This window comes from Lampetra fluviatilis, chromosome 46, assembly GCF_964198595.1.
Source record: "Lampetra fluviatilis chromosome 46, kcLamFluv1.1, whole genome shotgun sequence".
Classification (NCBI taxonomy): domain Eukaryota; kingdom Metazoa; phylum Chordata; class Hyperoartia; order Petromyzontiformes; family Petromyzontidae; genus Lampetra; species Lampetra fluviatilis.
This window is the reverse complement of record NC_136320.1, coordinates 2,662,664-2,681,076: the sequence shown is the minus strand read 5'-3', so window position 1 is coordinate 2,681,076 and position 18,413 is coordinate 2,662,664. Positions and strand designations below refer to the sequence as shown.

At 57.6% G+C, this 18,413-nt stretch overlaps 1 protein-coding gene across 1 annotated transcript in view; it reads right to left on the bottom strand.

The window, feature by feature from the left end:
- Positions 1-5,085: 5,085 nt before the first annotated feature.
- Positions 5,086-18,413, bottom strand: part of CACHD1 (cache domain containing 1) — a 50,961-nt gene continuing 37,633 nt past the window's right edge. The window contains 17 exon segments of the mRNA XM_078876917.1: positions 5,086-5,337; positions 5,339-5,658; positions 6,279-6,380; positions 7,039-7,107; positions 8,292-8,456; positions 8,896-9,041; positions 9,867-9,983; positions 12,732-12,818; positions 13,389-13,549; positions 13,919-14,035; positions 15,114-15,213; positions 15,637-15,759; positions 16,131-16,241; positions 16,665-16,846; positions 17,174-17,316; positions 17,628-17,796; positions 18,161-18,281. Coding sequence (XP_078733043.1) covers positions 5,200-5,337; positions 5,339-5,658; positions 6,279-6,380; positions 7,039-7,107; positions 8,292-8,456; positions 8,896-9,041; positions 9,867-9,983; positions 12,732-12,818; positions 13,389-13,549; positions 13,919-14,035; positions 15,114-15,213; positions 15,637-15,759; positions 16,131-16,241; positions 16,665-16,846; positions 17,174-17,316; positions 17,628-17,796; positions 18,161-18,281 — 2,371 coding nt within the window. The 3' untranslated portion in view covers positions 5,086-5,199.

Here is an 18,413-nt window from a genome sequence, read left to right as displayed (position 1 = left end):
GCACAACAACCCCATCCGCTAAGTGGTGTTGAGCCTGGCTAGTGCTTGGATGGGCGACCGCCACCTAGGCCATGCCAGGCTTTGTCGGTCGAGTCGAGGCCAGGAGAAGGCAGTTCCGAGTGTGGCTCCCCCACCCTGTGTGGTGGGGTTTTCTCCGGTCTCCTCCTACATGAGGCCAAACTCTCACACGTCACAGAATTCATGGCCAAACATTGCGACGATGCAGGACCCCTCGTGAAAATGTGTCTCGGGAGTCAGGGAGGCTTGTTATTATTATTTCTTATGTGCGCAGTGGCTTAGTTGACCGGGCATCCCGATCCATCGAGGCTTGCTGGGGTGGATGAAATTGATCGGCGGCTCGCCACTAAGTAAAAAAAAATTCTCACTAGCTGCACAGGGCTCACACCCTACAAACCGCGATTAGTTAGAGACAGAAGACAAGGGACACGGGGGGCTCAAGGTCTTTCCGTGTTTCCATCTCCTTGCTAAACAACAACCTAATGTCATACATGTCATAAAATAACAAACAAGCGGGAGTTACACGGTGAACGGCGGCATAAAAACCTTAAATCGCGGTACATTTGGCATTCCGACTTTGTGGAAACGAGACAAAGTGAGCGCGCCTATCTTTAATTTGCACGTCCGCGTGGGCTCGCGCTGTAAACAGAATTAAAACGCAGACGGCGGCAGACGAACCGCTTGGGCCGTCCGGCCGTGGCGAAAATGCACAAAACGGTTTTGAAAGAACGATTCTCAAACCCGGGGTCGGAGCACATCGCAGCGGTGTCGCGAAAGAGTTACGGTACTGGGCGACGGTTCAGATTTTTAGTTTGCCGTCATTCCCCGCACCACCGATTCGCACGGTTGGCTACGTACGGCGGCGAAAGTTTAACATGTCAGCAATGTCACGGGGTGGGTAAGGGCCGACGTGCAAGTCCATCGTTAGCGCCGATTATATCGGAACACGCGATAACAACATGAACATCAATAAACGGGCATGAGAATTCTTACCTCTGCCAGATGGGTTAAACGGTGATGACATCATACCAGATATGATGCACGGGGCTTGGTTTTATCCTGCCGCCAGGTTGGCTGGCCGGCGACAGCGGGTTTCGATGACGTTACCAACCAAACAGTTCTTAACGTGAGAGCTTTACCATCTCGCTACGGCACCGAAGATTTTTACCTTTTGACCCTGTGTGGTGGGGTTTTCTCCGGTCTCCTCCTACATGAGGCCAAACTCTCACACGTCACAGAATTCATGGCCAAACATTGCGACGATGCAGGACCCCTCGTGAAAATGTGTCTCGGGAGTCAGGGAGGCTTGTTATTATTATTTCTTATGTGCGCAGTGGCTTAGTTGACCGGGCATCCCGATCCATCGAGGCTTGCTGGGGTGGATGAAATTGATCGGCGGCTCGCCACTAAGTAAAAAAAAATTCTCACTAGCTGCACAGGGCTCACACCCTACAAACCGCGATTAGTTAGAGACAGAAGACAAGGGACACGGGGGGCTCAAGGTCTTTCCGTGTTTCCATCTCCTTGCTAAACAACAACCTAATGTCATACATGTCATAAAATAACAAACAAGCGGGAGTTACACGGTGAACGGCGGCATAAAAACCTTAAATCGCGGTACATTTGGCATTCCGACTTTGTGGAAACGAGACAAAGTGAGCGCGCCTATCTTTAATTTGCACGTCCGCGTGGGCTCGCGCTGTAAACAGAATTAAAACGCAGACGGCGGCAGACGAACCGCTTGGGCCGTCCGGCCGTGGCGAAAATGCACAAAACGGTTTTGAAAGAACGATTCTCAAACCCGGGGTCGGAGCACATCGCAGCGGTGTCGCGAAAGAGTTACGGTACTGGGCGACGGTTCAGATTTTTAGTTTGCCGTCATTCCCCGCACCACCGATTCGCACGGTTGGCTACGTACGGCGGCGAAAGTTTAACATGTCAGCAATGTCACGGGGTGGGTAAGGGCCGACGTGCAAGTCCATCGTTAGCGCCGATTATATCGGAACACGCGATAACAACATGAACATCAATAAACGGGCATGAGAATTCTTACCTCTGCCAGATGGGTTAAACGGTGATGACATCATACCAGATATGATGCACGGGGCTTGGTTTTATCCTGCCGCCAGGTTGGCTGGCCGGCGACAGCGGGTTTCGATGACGTTACCAACCAAACAGTTCTTAACGTGAGAGCTTTACCATCTCGCTACGGCACCGAAGATTTTTACCTTTTGACTTTCGACCCCGTTTTGCTCTCACGACGTGAATGATCGTCCCACAATCGTAGCCCTGCGTGGGACGTTATGGAAAAAAAAAAAATATTTCCCCGCATCGAAGCTCCCGGGTGGGGTTCAAATTCACGCGTTGTCAAAAGTCAGTTTTGGCGGCAACATTGCCAGCATCTGGCAAAAAAAAAAAACTGACATAAAATTATCGCCTCTCCCCTGCCAACTCCGCACGAAGGAGTTGGTAAAACAAAACACAAAACCAGAGCTCGGTTCGTTTTACAAGTCAAGTCATTAATTAAAAATATAAACACATGCAGGCACATAACAGAAAGCACGAAAAGTGATAAAATACAAATTAAAAGAATAAATAACACAGGACCGACGACGACAAAAAATTATCGGAACGAGAGATGTGAAGTGACATAGCAATGCCTTTTCATGAAAATGAGGTAACAATCTCGCACACTTTGGCAACTCAGGAGACAAATAAACACACGAAGGACGTGCCCCAACAGATCCGCATCTTCATCGTCATCATCATCAATATCCACCAGTTTTGTTCTCCAAAATACGCACCACAGAGAAATGGCACATGTTAATATACACGCTGGCACGCGCGCGCACACGCGGTTTACACGCGCGCACAAATCCATACGCCGACCGAAATAAAGATATTCCCATTTGGACGACTGTTGGGGACAAGTGCTTGTTCGCGAACACCTATCAAGGCCGGCAACGTGCACGAGCGGATGGTGTAAGCCAGCCCCCCCCACGCCCTTTGTGTCCCCGGTGTTGATGCCTAGACATTGCAGCCGGTACTCGTGCAAGGCCGAGTGGACTTACAGGCGGGAGACCCAGGACAGGTCAGGGAATACCTGTTGGTCACCGATGTTAGCGGTGGCCAGAAATCAAATGCAGGCCTCGTCAAGTTTGCAGCGGCGCCACAAACTATACTGCGCCGCCGCCACCGCCCCCCGCACCACACGGACGCAACACATCGGCAACGTCCATTCGCCACTAAAGCGACGGTGACATTGCCACGGCGCTTGTGCCAGGCTAGGTGCAATTGGATGCCCCGTGAAGTGCCAAAGGCTCGCTCGGCAGGCGGTCTACGGGGACAGACCCAGGGGTTATGGGTCAGGGTCTCCCGTCTCTCCTAGTGGTGCCGGACGGCGACCCCGCGATGTGCCGCGAGCAGTGTTAATCGGCGCCTACACACCCACCACGCCGGCTAGCGGGGGGGGGGGGCGCAGGACAGACGCAAGCAGCCACTGACCCATCTCCACCGTGACTGTAACTACCACAGGACTACAGATAAAACAAAGACACACACTCACTCACCCGCGCGCACACTCGCTCACCGCTCACACGGGCGTGCGACCCATTCAACAACCGGCGCTGGCGTGGAGAGGTGGCCGCCTTCCCCCGTGGCAGACAGCACCGGACAAGGATGCCGTCGCGCCTTTTCCCACGGAGCGGACCTGGTGCGGGCCAACGCCTCGTCAGAACCTGGGGGAGAACGCCTTCGGCCACGACTCGGGGTGTGTGTTCCTGGATTTCCCCAGGATCCTCGGCTTGTCGAGGCAGCTGCTGTCCTGGGGAATCTTGTCCGTCTTCTCCTGGCACACGGCGAGTCCCTGATAGACGGTGCCAAGTCCGCGATGCGATGGCGTGGAGTCCCCTCCCGTGGTGTTGTGAAATATTACTCCTCTCTCCCCGTGATGTCATCCCGGTTCTGTGTACCTCGGGTGTGGTAACCGTAGCCGCGACAGCAACTCTCTCGTGAGGAAAATCTACCGCGGGAGTTGCGATTTTTAAAAATACAAACAATAATCATCATCATCATCATCTTCTTGTCGCCTTGCTCTGTTTTTAAATGCCGAGTTTTTCAATAAAATAGCTCTCCTTGTGACTCGGATATCGAATATAAAACTTTAGTACCAGGCCTGTGTTTAAGAGCCAGTTTTTCTTTCTTCCCGTCACATGGTTCCATTATTTATTTGTGTTCACTTCCTTCATTTCATTTCCATTTTCTTCCTTGTCGACTTCTCGGGAGATAGCAATCCCAACCATGTGCCTCTCGCGCTGTGGCCGGGTCGATTCTGGTCGAATCCAATCCGGTCCGGTCAAATCCGTTCCGGTCGATTGTAATCCGGTCCGGTCTGGTCGACTCCGTTCCGTTTTGCTTCATCGTCCGGGTTGTGTTCGCTCGCGTGAGGAAGAATCGTCACGGCGACTCTCGCGTGTGCGTGCGTGTGCGATGGGCTTTTAACACGAGACACTTTTGTTATCCTACATCAAAAACTCGACTTCATATCCGGAGACGTTTAAACACTCGTTGACGACGACAACATCATAATCGTATCGCGTCCACAGATAATACCACCACCGCCACCACGCGCGTACCTCCGCCGCCTACCAACAAAGAACAATTTCACATTTTCAAAGCGACCTTCGTCGATGTCCGCACACGGCACCACGGACAGCTCTGTTGTTTTGCATTCGTTCGGTGACTTTGAGCCGTGGGGCCACCGGAGGACCGTTGCACGCCGGAGGATTCCCCCACCGTCAACGGCCTTCGGCCAGGCGTTCGACGGCGAGGCGCCCCCCCTCCTCCCCCGAGCGTGCCCGCACGTCACTAAATGGGCGACGATGCCACGCAGGCAGGGAGAGGGGAACGGCAGCGCCGGGCGCAACGGGTGGCGGCACCGATTCGGATGCCGCGCTGCGTTCCGGCCTCCTCACCTTCAAACCCCCCACCCCTCCCCCAAACACGTCGCGTACCGCAGGTCGACGAGCGGAGCGGTCCCACCCCCGCACCGCCGATTTCCCACTGCCGCCCTCGTCGCGCGAAGGGCTCCGAGAGACCCCGGCAGCGCGGGTCGGAGGTCGCGCAGCGGCCCCCCGACGGGCCAACCGGTGGCCGCGCGGGCCAGACGACCGGGGGCGACCGTCAGCACTCGGCGTGCACCGTGACGGCCGCCTGCAGGCAGTGGCCGTGGCGGGAGGACGAGCCCGGCCCGTGGTGGTGCAAGTGGTGGTGGCCGCCTCCGTGCCTCGGCGGACGACCGCCGCCGCCGCCGCCCCCCCCCCCACGGTTTAGCGAGGAGGGCGGCCGTCTGCGGCGGGGTGTCCGGCTCCAGCTCCTCGTCGTCGCGGTAACGAGACGACTCCTCGTTTTGCTGCTGAAGCTGCTGCTGCTGCTGCTGTTGCTGCTGCTGCTGCAGCTGGTGCTGCTGCTGCTGCTGGGCGTGATGCTGCGCTCCACGGCAACGGCCGGCGTCGTCGCAGCGACCGGCGGGGTGGTCGCCGCGGCGACCCGAGGAGGGCAGGCGCAGGCCGATGGGAGGCAGCGGGTCGAGGCCGCAGGGCGGGTTCTCGCTGTCCTCCTGCGGGCTCATGGTGCTGTAACCTGCGGCACGGAGACACGGCGCAATCAGCGAGCCATCCACGGCACCGTGCGCGCCACGGTCGCGCTCGGCAATCTGTGCGCACACTTGCTTTGGTCGCTCACAGTCAGGTTTTCCCCCGTCAACGAATTAGGCCGCCGCTTTCTCCCCCCAGATCGCTGCCGCTTGCAGGCGTGGGGAAGAGCTGTGCCAGATTGAACAAGCGCCCTCTGGCGGGGGGCGGGCGGGCGCCTGATGAACACGGTGGCGAGCACCAGCTCTCGCAGCATGGCCCGGAGGGGAATGGTGAGGCGTGGGAGTGTGCTTGAGCGGAGTGGTACGCACGGTGGAGCGTGGGGTGTGGCGATGGTGGTGACGGGGGAGAGGGTCTGGTGATGGTGGTGATGGTGTAGAGGGTGTGGTGGTGCTGGTGGCGGTGTAGAGGGTGAGGTGGTGGTGGTCGGCGGTGGTGTAGTGGGTGGGGTGCGGTGGCGGTGTAGAGGGTGTGGTGGTGGTGTAGGGGGCGAGGCGTGGTGGCGCACGCTGGACGAGTGAGCAAGGCTGGTGGGTGACCAGGGTGGGCGAGCAAGGCAAGTGGTGGTGGCGGTGCGGGTGAGCGGGCGAGCGGGCGAGCAGGTGGCACCGTGATCGCTCTCGGTGCCCGAACGTCCCCAGTAGCGGCGCCGCCGATCGGGACTGTGGGCCCTCCGCTCCATGACGGCGGCGATGAAGCGAGTGTGGCCCACTGCACCACACGGACACACACAGTGACACGATGAACACACACACACAGTGACACGGTGAACACACACACAGTGACATGGTGACACCAACACACACACACACACGGTGACACTAACACACACACACACGGTGACACTAACACACACACACACACACGGTGAGATTAACACACACACACACAGTGACACTGACACACACGCAGTGACAGGGTGACATTGGCACACATATACACTCACACGCAGTGACACTGTGATACACACACGCACAGTGACATGGTGACACGCACAGTGACACCACCATGCAGACACACCACGCAAACATTGTGTAACCACACATCCTGCTGGGCGCAGGTGCTGCGAGCGAGTGGGATGCTGCCATCGTCGTGTTCTCGTGAATTCTGTTGGCTCGCGCTCAGGATCTGCGAGCTCCCCCGTAAGATTCGCCCGGCTCAATAGTTGCCGTGTGCCACCTTGATATAAAAACACTTCCCACCCGCCCCCCCCCCGTCTCGGCAGGCTCACCATCACCAGCCATTATCATCAAACAGCTGCTGGACGACGGCCCCTCCCCCACGGGTCGTCAACGCGCGGACCCCAACCGAGGACGGGCGCAGAGGGACGCTGGCGGCGCGTGGCGCGGGGGGGGGCAACGCTACTCACTGATGCCGCGGTCCTCGTGGCTGTCCTCGTCGCGCTCCGTGTCGATGTTCGACATCCGCACGGACATCTCTGCGCACAACGCACGAACGCAGCCGCACGGCCATAGCGGCCAGCCGTTATTCACGAGCGTCCCGAGTGCGGCCTAGTCCCCACGCCTTCCGAGACGTCTGACCAGCGTCAACGAGTAGGCCAAAAACACCAAGAGCTCCCCCGCCCCTCTTGTGCAGGCCCTTCCTCCAGCAGCGGACTGGAGACGGCAATTGCAGGGCTGCGCCTTTACCCATTAGCTCGGTGTACGGTCTTCCCGGTTACATTTCGCAACGCTGTCTGTCCAGCTTAAGTCTCTCGCTTTCCTTCGACTTGACCAAACATCGACATGGTTCCTCTCCCCCCGGGATGTTCCCGTCACGCCTAGAGGCCACGTCTCTAAAACCCTAGAGGTCCCCTCTCTCCGCCTACGTCGGTTCGGTCCGGCCTCTTCGCCAGCCTCGCAAGGTTATTTTAATTACCGTCGTTATTCTGTGGGGCTATGAACTTGCGCCTTCACTCTGGGAGTAAAATGCTGCAACACCCCACACACACACGTCCCCTCAAATCTCCTAAAAGGCCTGTGGAGTGGGATTCAGATCTCTGCGTTCTCGGGTCATGGAGGCTTCGGCCTATGAGCGACCGAGCTCCTTTGCCGTGTAGTAGGCAGTACCCCTCGCCGAATCTGGAACACTCTCCGGCGAAATCTCAGGATCTCCCCCCTGTGGACATTTTCAAGTTCGTCTTACATCTTATCCACGCACTTCCCGTTTCGTTCGACTTTTGGTTGATTAAGAAAAAATGGTTTTCGCATTTATTCGATTATTTAGCAGTCTATTAGCGTCTGGTTTCACGAGCTGTCATCATGCCGAGTGTCTGCTGCAAGAAGCAAGGCACTTCACAATACAATTATTTCGATTTAAAGCTTTCGTGACTGCAGGGATTCATCTTCTTGGTTCTTTCGGTAAAGTCACGTAAAAGGGAAATAATAAAATAAAACATAATAAAATACAATTCTCTAGACGTTTCGGCCACAACGCAAGCAGCCATCCTCAGGTGAAGAACAGGGCTGTCGGAAAGACAGCCCTGTTCTTCACCTGAGGACGACTTTACCGAAAGAACCAAAAAGATGAATACAATTATTATTATCATCACATGAACCCTCCTGTCGTTGTTGTGGTCATAGTCGTTATGGCGACGGTGCGGCGGAGGAGAGGTGCACTGACCCTGCGTGGCGAGCGGGGACATGTGCTGGTGCCGCTGCCGCTGCTTCTGATGGCGGTAGGCGTAGATGCCCAGCACCACCACCATGACGACGCCCATGATGCCCCCGGCCACGGGCCCCACGGGGGCGCTCTTCACGGCCCCCAGGGCCCCGGCGTCCTCCACGGCTGCCCCGGGGGAGACACACACACACACCGCGGCCGCTCAGCCTCGCGCCCCAGACACACAGACGCAATGGATGGCCGTCGACAAGCGTTTCGTAAACACGCTCATTGACGACTCTCCGAAGGAGGAGGCATTTTTTAGACCCGGCAAAGTCGCAGATCCCACGGGACCTAAACCACCACGGCGCCACCACGGCCAGCCGTGGCCAGAGCTGGGTCGCGACGGGAAAAACGCAGCCCCGCCTCGGATTGCGCCGCGGGAGCCGATCGGCTTGCCTGAGCGAGCGGGGCTGTGGCAATGTCGGGTCCGGTTCTGGCCCAGTCACTTTCCGGCCAAGTCTGTTTCTGGCAGAGTCACTATGCGGTCAAGTCCGTTTCCCGGTCCAGTAATTTCCCGGTCGTGTTGGTTCCCACGAGGAAGAATCGTCACGGGCCCACTCACCACCTTTCCCTTCGGCGTAGGGGCTGCGGGCGCCCACGACGCCGCCGAAGCAGTCCTTTTGGGGGGCGCAGTACGGCGCGTCGAGCGCCGTGCCCCCGTCCGAGTCCACCGTGCACCACTCGCAGTCCAGCACGCCGAAGCAGTCACTGCCGCCAACAACAAAGATCCACACCCCGCCGTATATTATGAGGTCGCAGCAATTACGCACAAAGTGCGCGCCACAAATTAACCGCAGTGAATTGCCGATGTCGTCAAGGAGCAGAAAGCATCATCACGTCAAATCCGGTCATCCTCGCAGCGACAGCAGTGGGCTTCTGACTAGTCATCGAACAACGCATCGCGCGCTTTCAGATGCGCTTCTGCGGCCGTCTGGAACGCTCTTCCTTCCGATATTAGGAAGCCACTGGAGCTATGCACTTTTAAATAATCCCGATTGAAAACTAATTTCTTTAGAACTGTTTTTTGTGCTTAGTTTGTGGTCCTTCCCGACTGCACCTCCGATTAGCACGGCTGGCTACGTACGGTGCAAAAGAAGTTCAAAATACATGCATAGCCTCAATAGGCTCTCGGGGAAAGTGCTGTTAGTGAGCAACACCTATGAAGGCCTGGCATGGCATATAAGTTGGTGAATGGCCAACATCACACCCGCCTGACTTTGTCTCCATGTGGTGATGCTTACACAGTGCACAAAATACTAATTGAGCCCTCGACCGCTTCAGATGATCATCACGGGTGTTTGGCAGCGGGGATCAAAATCTGATCGCTGGAATCGTAGCGCAGTGCGCCAACTGTTGCACTACCACTACCCACTCGCAAACAGACACACGCACACGAAATTCAAACGTGAATTCCCTTGACACAGTCACGCATACGTACACACACGTTAAACGTGGCCACGCACACACGCACACGGGAAACACAGCACGCGTCCGCGCTCGGTGCGTCGCCGCTCTTGACGGGCGCGGCGCTACCTCTTGGTGTGGCGCTGGCTGCAGCGCGTGTTGATGCACTGGGGAAGCGTCTCCTGCAGCGCGGGGTCAAAGGTGGCCAGGCTCAGCGTTTCCTGTGTGACTTCACAGCTGGGGTTGCTGGGACGGGGGGGGGCGGAGAGGGGGAACCGGGGGGGGGGGGGCGGAGAGGGGGAACCGAGGGGGGGAGTGGCGCGAGCATGAACGGCGCACATATGGCAACAGCTTCCAACATTCTTGCTGTAATTGTGTCACGTACAACGTGCAGCCATTCTCAATCCACTGCTGGATTAAGAACTCCCTCATTTTAACAAGTAGGCTTTCGCGACCAATATTATTCATAATCAACGTTTTTGGGTTTAGATCGCGTTATTTATAAATGTGTCGTAACCCTCCACCACCCGAGACGGCCAATGAGTAAAAAAGTGTCACGCTGACAAAAGACAAATAGTTCACTGCTTTAGCCCACCGGTGTGTTGAAGCATGAAACCACAACATTTACAATTTTTGAGTACGACGTTTCGCTGGTAATTGCATCCAGCATCATCGGGTGGTGGAGGGTTACGACACATTTATAAATTACGCGATCTAAACCCAAAATCGTTGATTATGAACTCCCTCATTGTGAGTGCCGGTCTCATCGGAGTCGTTTGACTGTACTTCCACCACTCTGTTGGTAAAGCGTGAGGGAGGGGCTCCCAGGACCGGTTAATCAGAAACAGAATCTTTATTTAGACGGGTGGAATCCGATGAGCTATGAAGCTCTTTTTATCACAAACGCCCGGTGAAAGATATTGTTCGCCAGTGATGGTAGCCGTGGCCAGCAACTCAACTCAAGTTCCTGCCCATGCAACACATCCTCCCCAATCGAAAGCCGTACATTTTTGTACTCAAGTGATCAATCACGATGCTGGACAATCTATGCAACGATTGACCAATAAATATTAATCTAGACATGCGCATGCGGGTCACACTATTCTACAGGATTATGGCGCGATGCATAAGATGTTTGGCGCTAGGCCACGTACACTCGTGTCGCTGGTGCCCCTTCCACTACCCAAACTAATTAAACTGCCGCGTGCACAAGCGTTGCAGAGACGCGCCGGTTATTCGCGTTGCTTAAACCTCGCTCGCCGGCGAACTCGAAAACGATTACTCGGATCAGAATTTAGCAATGAGAGACGGGGCGTTTTGTCAGGCACCCTCGGGACAAGGTCCAAGAAGCCGGAATAAACATCCACAATGAGGAGATAATTTTGCCTGACGGTGAGGGGGGAGGGGGCGGAGGGGGCTCAGGGATTGGTTCCTAACATGTGTGGCCACAAGGTAGTAGAGGATGCAATCCGTGGATTGTAGCAGACACCAAGGCTCGCTGCACAAAACACCAGACATCTCCGACTGCGTGGCACAACGGTCCATTGGAATGGTACCGACGGTGGGTTCTCACACATCCACCAGGGTTGGGGAACCGCTGCAACCGGAGTCACGGATTTCGTAAAAAAAAAAAAACACGTGTTTTTAATAACGACCCGAAGGCCACAACTGTGCTGGCATCCGTTGTTATGCATTGGTAACGCATTCCGCTGTTGCGCCGCTGTCAAATCCATCTCACTCACGACGGAGCTTCGTTTTTTAATTGCAGCGTTCGTTGCAAAACGTTCGGGGCTGTTACAAAATTAAAATCGCCGAGCGCAGCTCTCTACTCCGTTGATAAAACTGGGCACGTGCCTGCCCAAACGCTGCCAACAACAAAAAATAAATCTCTACGGCGAGCGCGAAGCCGTGCCGCCGCCGCCACTGTCAGAGCCATCTCGGTGCTAAGTCGGGGCCCCCCTGTGCAAGGAGGTAAAATGGCCACAGCAGCTTAACTCGGAACACATTGGTGGGGGGGGGGGGGAGGGGGGCAGCACTTCAAGCGGGCTCCCGAAGAAGTGCGCGCTTTGCAGAAACAAAACTCTCAAAAGCAAACGGAGAGTGAAGGGGGTGCGTTACTCGGCCGAGTACTGCCGAAGAGGTTAGAGCTTGGGGTGAGGATAAGTTCGAGGGCTAGTGTGTCCAGCAGTGGGCTGGCTGGCGAGTTGGTTTCAATCGCAATGATGATGCACAGCGTCGTCGCGCGTGCAAAAACCGCTGCTCGCAATCGCCGACGAGGCAGCCAGCCGGGCAGCGCCCGGTCCTCGCGTCCACCAACCGACCGAAACCCCTACCCGCAGCCTCTGTATATTTTGACGTTTTCACAGCCAATAAATTAACGAGTGATTGCACGCGCGGGAAAGAAACCGAAGCGCCCGGAGGGGAAAAAAAAAGCAAGCCGCTGCGCGCGAGGGGGGAAACGCGCTTCAGCGACGGCACGATCGGCGCGTGCCGGCGGACGGTGGGCTTGCCGGTGAGGGTTGGTGCTCGTGGATGGTCGCCTAAGTTCGCTCGGGGGGGTAACCACACGAATGGCCGGTGGGCTAGGCCCAGGCTCAACGGGAGGACCGGTGTGACACTCAATGGCTGCAGTTGGTTGATTGTGGCTAGAGGTGGGGCGAGTGTGCTGCTGCCGAGGAGTAGAATGCACCACACCACCCTGCTGACGGTTGCCCTGCGTGTGGGCGCACGCTGTCCGTGCACTGGCAAGCGTAACGTTGTACCTACAGATGTCTCTCTGTCTCATTGCTGCCCGTTGGTTGGTAACAGTTGCTCAACGATCACAACGCAGTTCTTTCTGGCACTTTCTGTTAAATCCGTGGTTTTGCACAAAGCTCAATAGCGGCATACGAGCGCATGACACGAGCGTGCACGTACCACATGTGCCACACGCATGTGCTGTGCGTGTGCGAGGCCGGCACAAACGCCCCCGCGGCGTGGGGCGGTTCTCCTCACCGGTTCTCGGCGTTGGTGAGGTTTCCCGTGCACTCGTCGACCTCCAGGGGGCACTCGCAAGGGCACTCGCACTCGTTCTGCTCCATCCTGCGGACACACCACGTGCGCACGTCGCCAACGCGCGTCACCCACAACAACTCGCCCTCCCCGAAGGCGAGCGGGGGGCCAACGCTGCCTTGCAACGCTGGCCACTGGGCTGGGCATGAGAGCAGCCCCCCCCCGACCCCCCCAAGCCTGGCCTGGCCAGATCAATCCCGGCTTATCCACCACCGTCATCATCATTTCCCTCGTGCGCAAATAAAAGTCAAGATGGACCTGCGTGTCGTAACGCAGAGCCGCTGGGGGTGGAGGTGGCGAGCGGTAGTGGCGTGCGAGCGTCTTGGCGAGTGGTGGTTGCGATGATCAGGTGCCGTGGGGCGTGAGGCACAAGCCGTGGGCGAGTCGAATTTGCATCGAGTCGAGGTCAGGCGATTGGCGAGCGGAGGTGAGGATAGCGGCGAGAGAGGGAGGTCACGATGAGAGAGAGAGAGGGTGGACGTCGCAGCGGGTGGAGGACGCGGTGCGCCGAGACGTGGCGAGAGCCGGTGTGGCGGCAAGCAGTGGTTACCGGCGTGTTAGCGAGTAACGTTTATCGGCGTGGCGGCGAGCGGCGGTTACCGGTGGCAGTTGAGGCAGAGGCGGTCGACCATGCTGCAGGCGCAGAACGCCAGCGAGTCGCACGTCTCGTTGAGCAGCGCCACGAACGCGTTGGTGCCAGGAACGCGTGCCAGGCGGTAGCGCGAGCAGTGGCTGCCGTGCACCAGGTTCGTCAGCTCGCCCTGCGCGCCACCGCGGCACGGTTAGCGCGACATTGGCGGTGGGCGGTGGCAACGGCGGCGGCGGCGCCCAGTGATCACGGCAACGTCCGAGGGAGCCAAACTTCTGAACTCTCGCCGGGCCAGAGCTCTCTAGCGACATCATCAATGGCATCGCCATCGCCTTTAATCCTCGAAATTATGATTTAGCTGATATTTACACTGGGTACTCATTTAAGGCTGAGTCGATAGCCTCTAAGAGACTGTTGAGGCAAGTGCTGGCAGCGAGCACCTATGAAAGCCGGCCCGGCAAATAACATACGCGCGTGCACACAGACGCACACAGGCGGAGGTGCGTGTGTGCGTGCGTGCTGGATGGTCGACTGCTCTCACCTGCAGGCTGGTGTTGAACTGATACATGCGCTGCACGGTGCGGTCGCTGAAGCTGTTGCACAGCCTCTTCCTGACGAACATCGGGTGGTTCAGGATGTCGTTGGCGACGAGCGGCTCCTGGGACACAGAGCGCGCGTGCGTGGCGATCATCCACAGGGCCAAAGACGATGACGACGATGACGACAGTGATGATGACGACAGTGACGATGACGACAGTAATGATGATGACAGTGACGACAATGAGGACGATGAGGACAGCCGCGCGCTCGCTCCATGTAGTTCCCTCCATGCTCCGGGTATCAGACGTTGTTGTTACAACGAGCGGCTCCGATTGCCCTTCCTTCCGATATCAGGAAGCCGCTGGAGCTACGGCACTTTTAAATCATTATCTGGATCGAAGACTCATTTCTTTAAAACTGCTTTTGCGGTTGGTTTGTTGTCCTTCCCCCCGCACTTCCGATTAGGGTGGTTGGCTACGTATGGTGCGCACAAAGTTCAAGTTCAACATACATACATACAGGTCTTGTTCCTGGTCTCATTACATGGGTCCTCGTTGAATCGAGTAGTCCGATTCTAGACCCGCAGGCACAAGAACATTCTGGGGTATTCCAGACCCGGTGGGAAAATGCGTTGAGAGGTGAACGTTTCTTTGTCATCGTGACGTTTCTCTCGGGCCTCTGCGATCCACTCGCTCTCAAACGCCGACACGGCCTACGTGACATAAGCGTCGCCATCTCGGGCGGTCTTGCTGTACCAAGAGGAGGTAGCAAAACGTTAGCATCACCGATTTGTTTTCACGGCACAATAAGAGCGCATCATTTGATAACCCAGTCGCATCGAGTGGTCATCACACACAATTCCCCAGAGACCCGTAGGCTGACACAGTATGGGTTGACACAAGAGACCCGTGGGCTGACACGGAGACCCGTATATTCACCGAGACCCACACTGAGCCCCACAGAGCGCTCTCCACTGCTTGGCAGGGCGACGCCATAGGAATGATCGGGCGATTAATATATTCTACGTTTGTGCAAAAAGTGACGGCCCCCACCATCTGCCCCCCCCCCCCCCCCGATTCACTGCGCGACGGGATGGCGCAACGGGACGGGGCGATGGGACGGGGGAAACGGAACAGGGCGGGACATGACAGGGAGATGGGACGGGGCATGGCGGTGTGACGCGACGACCTTCCCACCTTGTGCGTGATGTGCTGCTGCTCCACGGGCGCGTGGCCCCGCGGGTCCACCAGGGTGGGGTGCGCCACCAGGTAGCCCTTGTCCTCCATGATGAAGCATCTGCCGTTGCAGGCGGGGGGAGCCGGGGGGAGCAGAGACCTTTGGTGAAGCGTGGAACGGATCGCGGCGCTCCAAAGGGACTCGGGAGTTCCACACCAAGACACCACAGAGCTCGCAGTGCATTGTTGAGGGCATGATGTGATCACCCCACGTGTGGCTTGCCTACGTACCAATTGTTATCGATGTTAACTATATAAATTTGAAATGTTGTCACCAATTATGATAATTATAAGTCAGGTACGATCGATGTACCGGAATATTTTCTCGTAACGCCCTACGTCACGTAACTCGAACTTACTCCCAGTTTTTTCGAAATCTTATCGTAAACTAAACTTGCGACATCGCTACGATGTCGGAAGACGTTGCCCCGTGCTCTGACCACGGCGGCGGTGAGGGAGATGATGTGCGTGGGGGCTCCGTTACCGGATCCTGCCGGCAGCCCCGGCCTTGCATGCGGGGATGAAGTCGGTGAGGACCTTGTAGAAGTAGCGAAGAGTGAAGTCCATCCCCATCACCGCCACCACCTGGCCCGGCTCCGCTTTGTTGCTGTGGGTGGCATCGATCAGTCAAACCCCTCCCTCCCTATCCTCCCTCCCTGCCTCCATCCCTGCCCCCCTCCCTATCCTCCCTATCCTCCCTGCCCCCCTCCCTATCCTCCCTCCCTCCCTCCCGGCCCCCCTCCCGCCCCCCCCTCCCTCCCGCCCCCCCCTCCCGCCCCCCCTCCCTCCCGCCCCCCCCTCCCGCCCCACCTCCCGCCCCCCCTCCCGCCCTCCCTCCCGCCCTCCCTCACGCCCTCCCTCTCTCTCCCTCTCTCTCCCTCCCTCCCTCCAATCCCAGGGGTTACAAAAGCCCCTGGTTGTGTCCCCCACCCCGGGGCACCGGCAACGGGGGGGGGAGGGGGGGGGCGGGTCAATCACCTGGAGGCGTGGATGGTGTGGCTGAGCGTGACCACGTAGCCGGCCCCACCGATGTCCAGGTAGGGCCCCGACAGCGTGATGAGCCCAGGGTTGGCGATGGCCTGCTGGTACCTGTGGCCAGAGACGGGGGCGTGCAAGCACTGTGTCATCACACGCCTGCACCTCCGAATAGCCCGGTTGACTACGTACGGTGCGAAAAAAGTTCAACATACGTCCAGTCATAATCAGCGCTCGGCCTTCTAGGGTTGATAGTTTCTTCCCTGAAGCCTTCGCCTCGACGCACTACTTTCCTCCACTACCCCCACCCCCCCACCACCCGCAGGAGTGCACGGTGAACGCTCGGGCACGCAGCCTCATCCGCACTCCGAGTTGGGATCAAGTCAGCGGTGGGGAGCTTGGGGATGAAAATAATTTCAGACCGTAGGAGCAGCAGGGGGAGAAGAAGCGACCCCCCCCCACTTCCACCTGAACCCCATTTAAAACCTTCCGGATTGCAGAGGGCTTGGCGGGGGGTGTTGGCGGAGTGGGCCGTACCACTGCTGGCGGGAGGGGTGGTAGGCCTTGTCCATGAGCGTGCCGGGGTAGACGCGCAGCACGCCGCTGGGCGTGGCCACGTAGCGCCGCACGATGTAGTTGTGCAGCGAGCTGAGCTCCATCTGCGTGGTCCACTCTTCCGACACGTGGCCCGTGGCCATCACCTCCGCCCGCACCAGCGACTGCGGCGCACGGCGAGCGAGAAGAGCGATCGAGCAAGAAAGCCAACGAGCGAGCGAGGGAGTTGCCGGGCGAGCAAGTGGACAAGTGACCGAGCGAGCAAGCAGTGACTGATTATACATTAACAAAGTAATCCAGCTTCTCCGTGTGCGTGCGAGCGAATTAACATGCGAGCGGGAGAGCGAGTGATCGAGCGAGTGATCGAGCGAGTGATCGAGCGAGTGATCGAGCGAGTGATCGAGCGAGTGATCGAGCGAGTGATCGAGCGAGTGATCGAGCGAGTGATCGAGCGAGTGATCGAGCGAGTGATCGAGCGATCGGCTAGTCACCTTGAGGCCGGGGTTGGCGATGAGCCGCGTGTTGTCGCTCAGGTACGCCATGTAGTGCTCCGCCATGCGCCGCGTCTCCGGCTGGCTCAGGTGCTCAAACGGGTCCGAGAATCCCCCCGCAGACAGCATCACCGTGGGGCTCTCTGCGCCGACGCGCACACACACACACAGAGTGCCCACCTCAAACCTCGTGGGGCCTGGCTCATCCCGGAATTTTCCTGCTCACACGCGGGACCTGAGTCTGCTTACCCCCAATTCTCTGTCTCTACTGAATGATGACCCTGGCCATCTCCACGTGGCTCGGTGTCCGCGTGCGGCTCGGTGCGTGTGGTTTAGTGTGTGTGGCTCTGTGCTCGCTAACAGCACTTGCCCCAACAGTCTGTTCAGGCTATACGGGGTGGAGATCTTTATCTGTCATTTGCGTGGCTCGGTGCAGGCGAGCGGTCCCCCGTACCGAGCGTGGACAGCTGGCGGAAGTGCATGCACAGGTTGGGGGGGCTCAGCAGGTCCACGCGGTGGTAGAGCAGCTTGCCGCCGGGGGGCGCGCTCAGCGACTTGAGGTGCTTGGTGGGCACGGCCGGCTGCACGACGGCGACGCACGCGATGAACGCCGTGTCCTGGACCTGGCGGGGGCCACCGCAAAGCGTCGTCAGCACGGCGTCACCTCTCCCGCCAACGCTCGCCAGCCACCGCGATGCCGTGTTTTAAATCTCTCTATCTGTGGCCTTGTGTGGAAAAAATATCTTTAAAATGTATTTTCCATTTATTGTATATTATCATTTAGAGGGCATCGTTGTTATCGATGAACGCGTTGAGTTTATATTTTTGTGAACTGAAAACGCTGGACTGATGGATTGTTCCATCGCGATCGCGAAATCGAGATAGGCAGCGACGATATGGGAAAGCCTTCATCCAGCAGTGGACAGATCACGGCTCAACGACGGCAATCACGACGACAGCAATCACGACGATGACGACGACACGTACCAGCTTCCAGGCGTAGCTGACGTTGTAGGCGCCCGTCCGGCCCGTGTCGCGCAGTCGGCTGGCGTGCCACGACAGCGAGGCGTTGGCGGGCACGGTGATGGTTTGGCTGCCCAGCGGGAGGCTGCAGCAGGGGTTCGGAGCGCACACACACACACACACAGACACACAGACACACACACACAGACACACACACACAGACACACACACACAGACACACACACACAGACACACACACACAGACACACACACACAG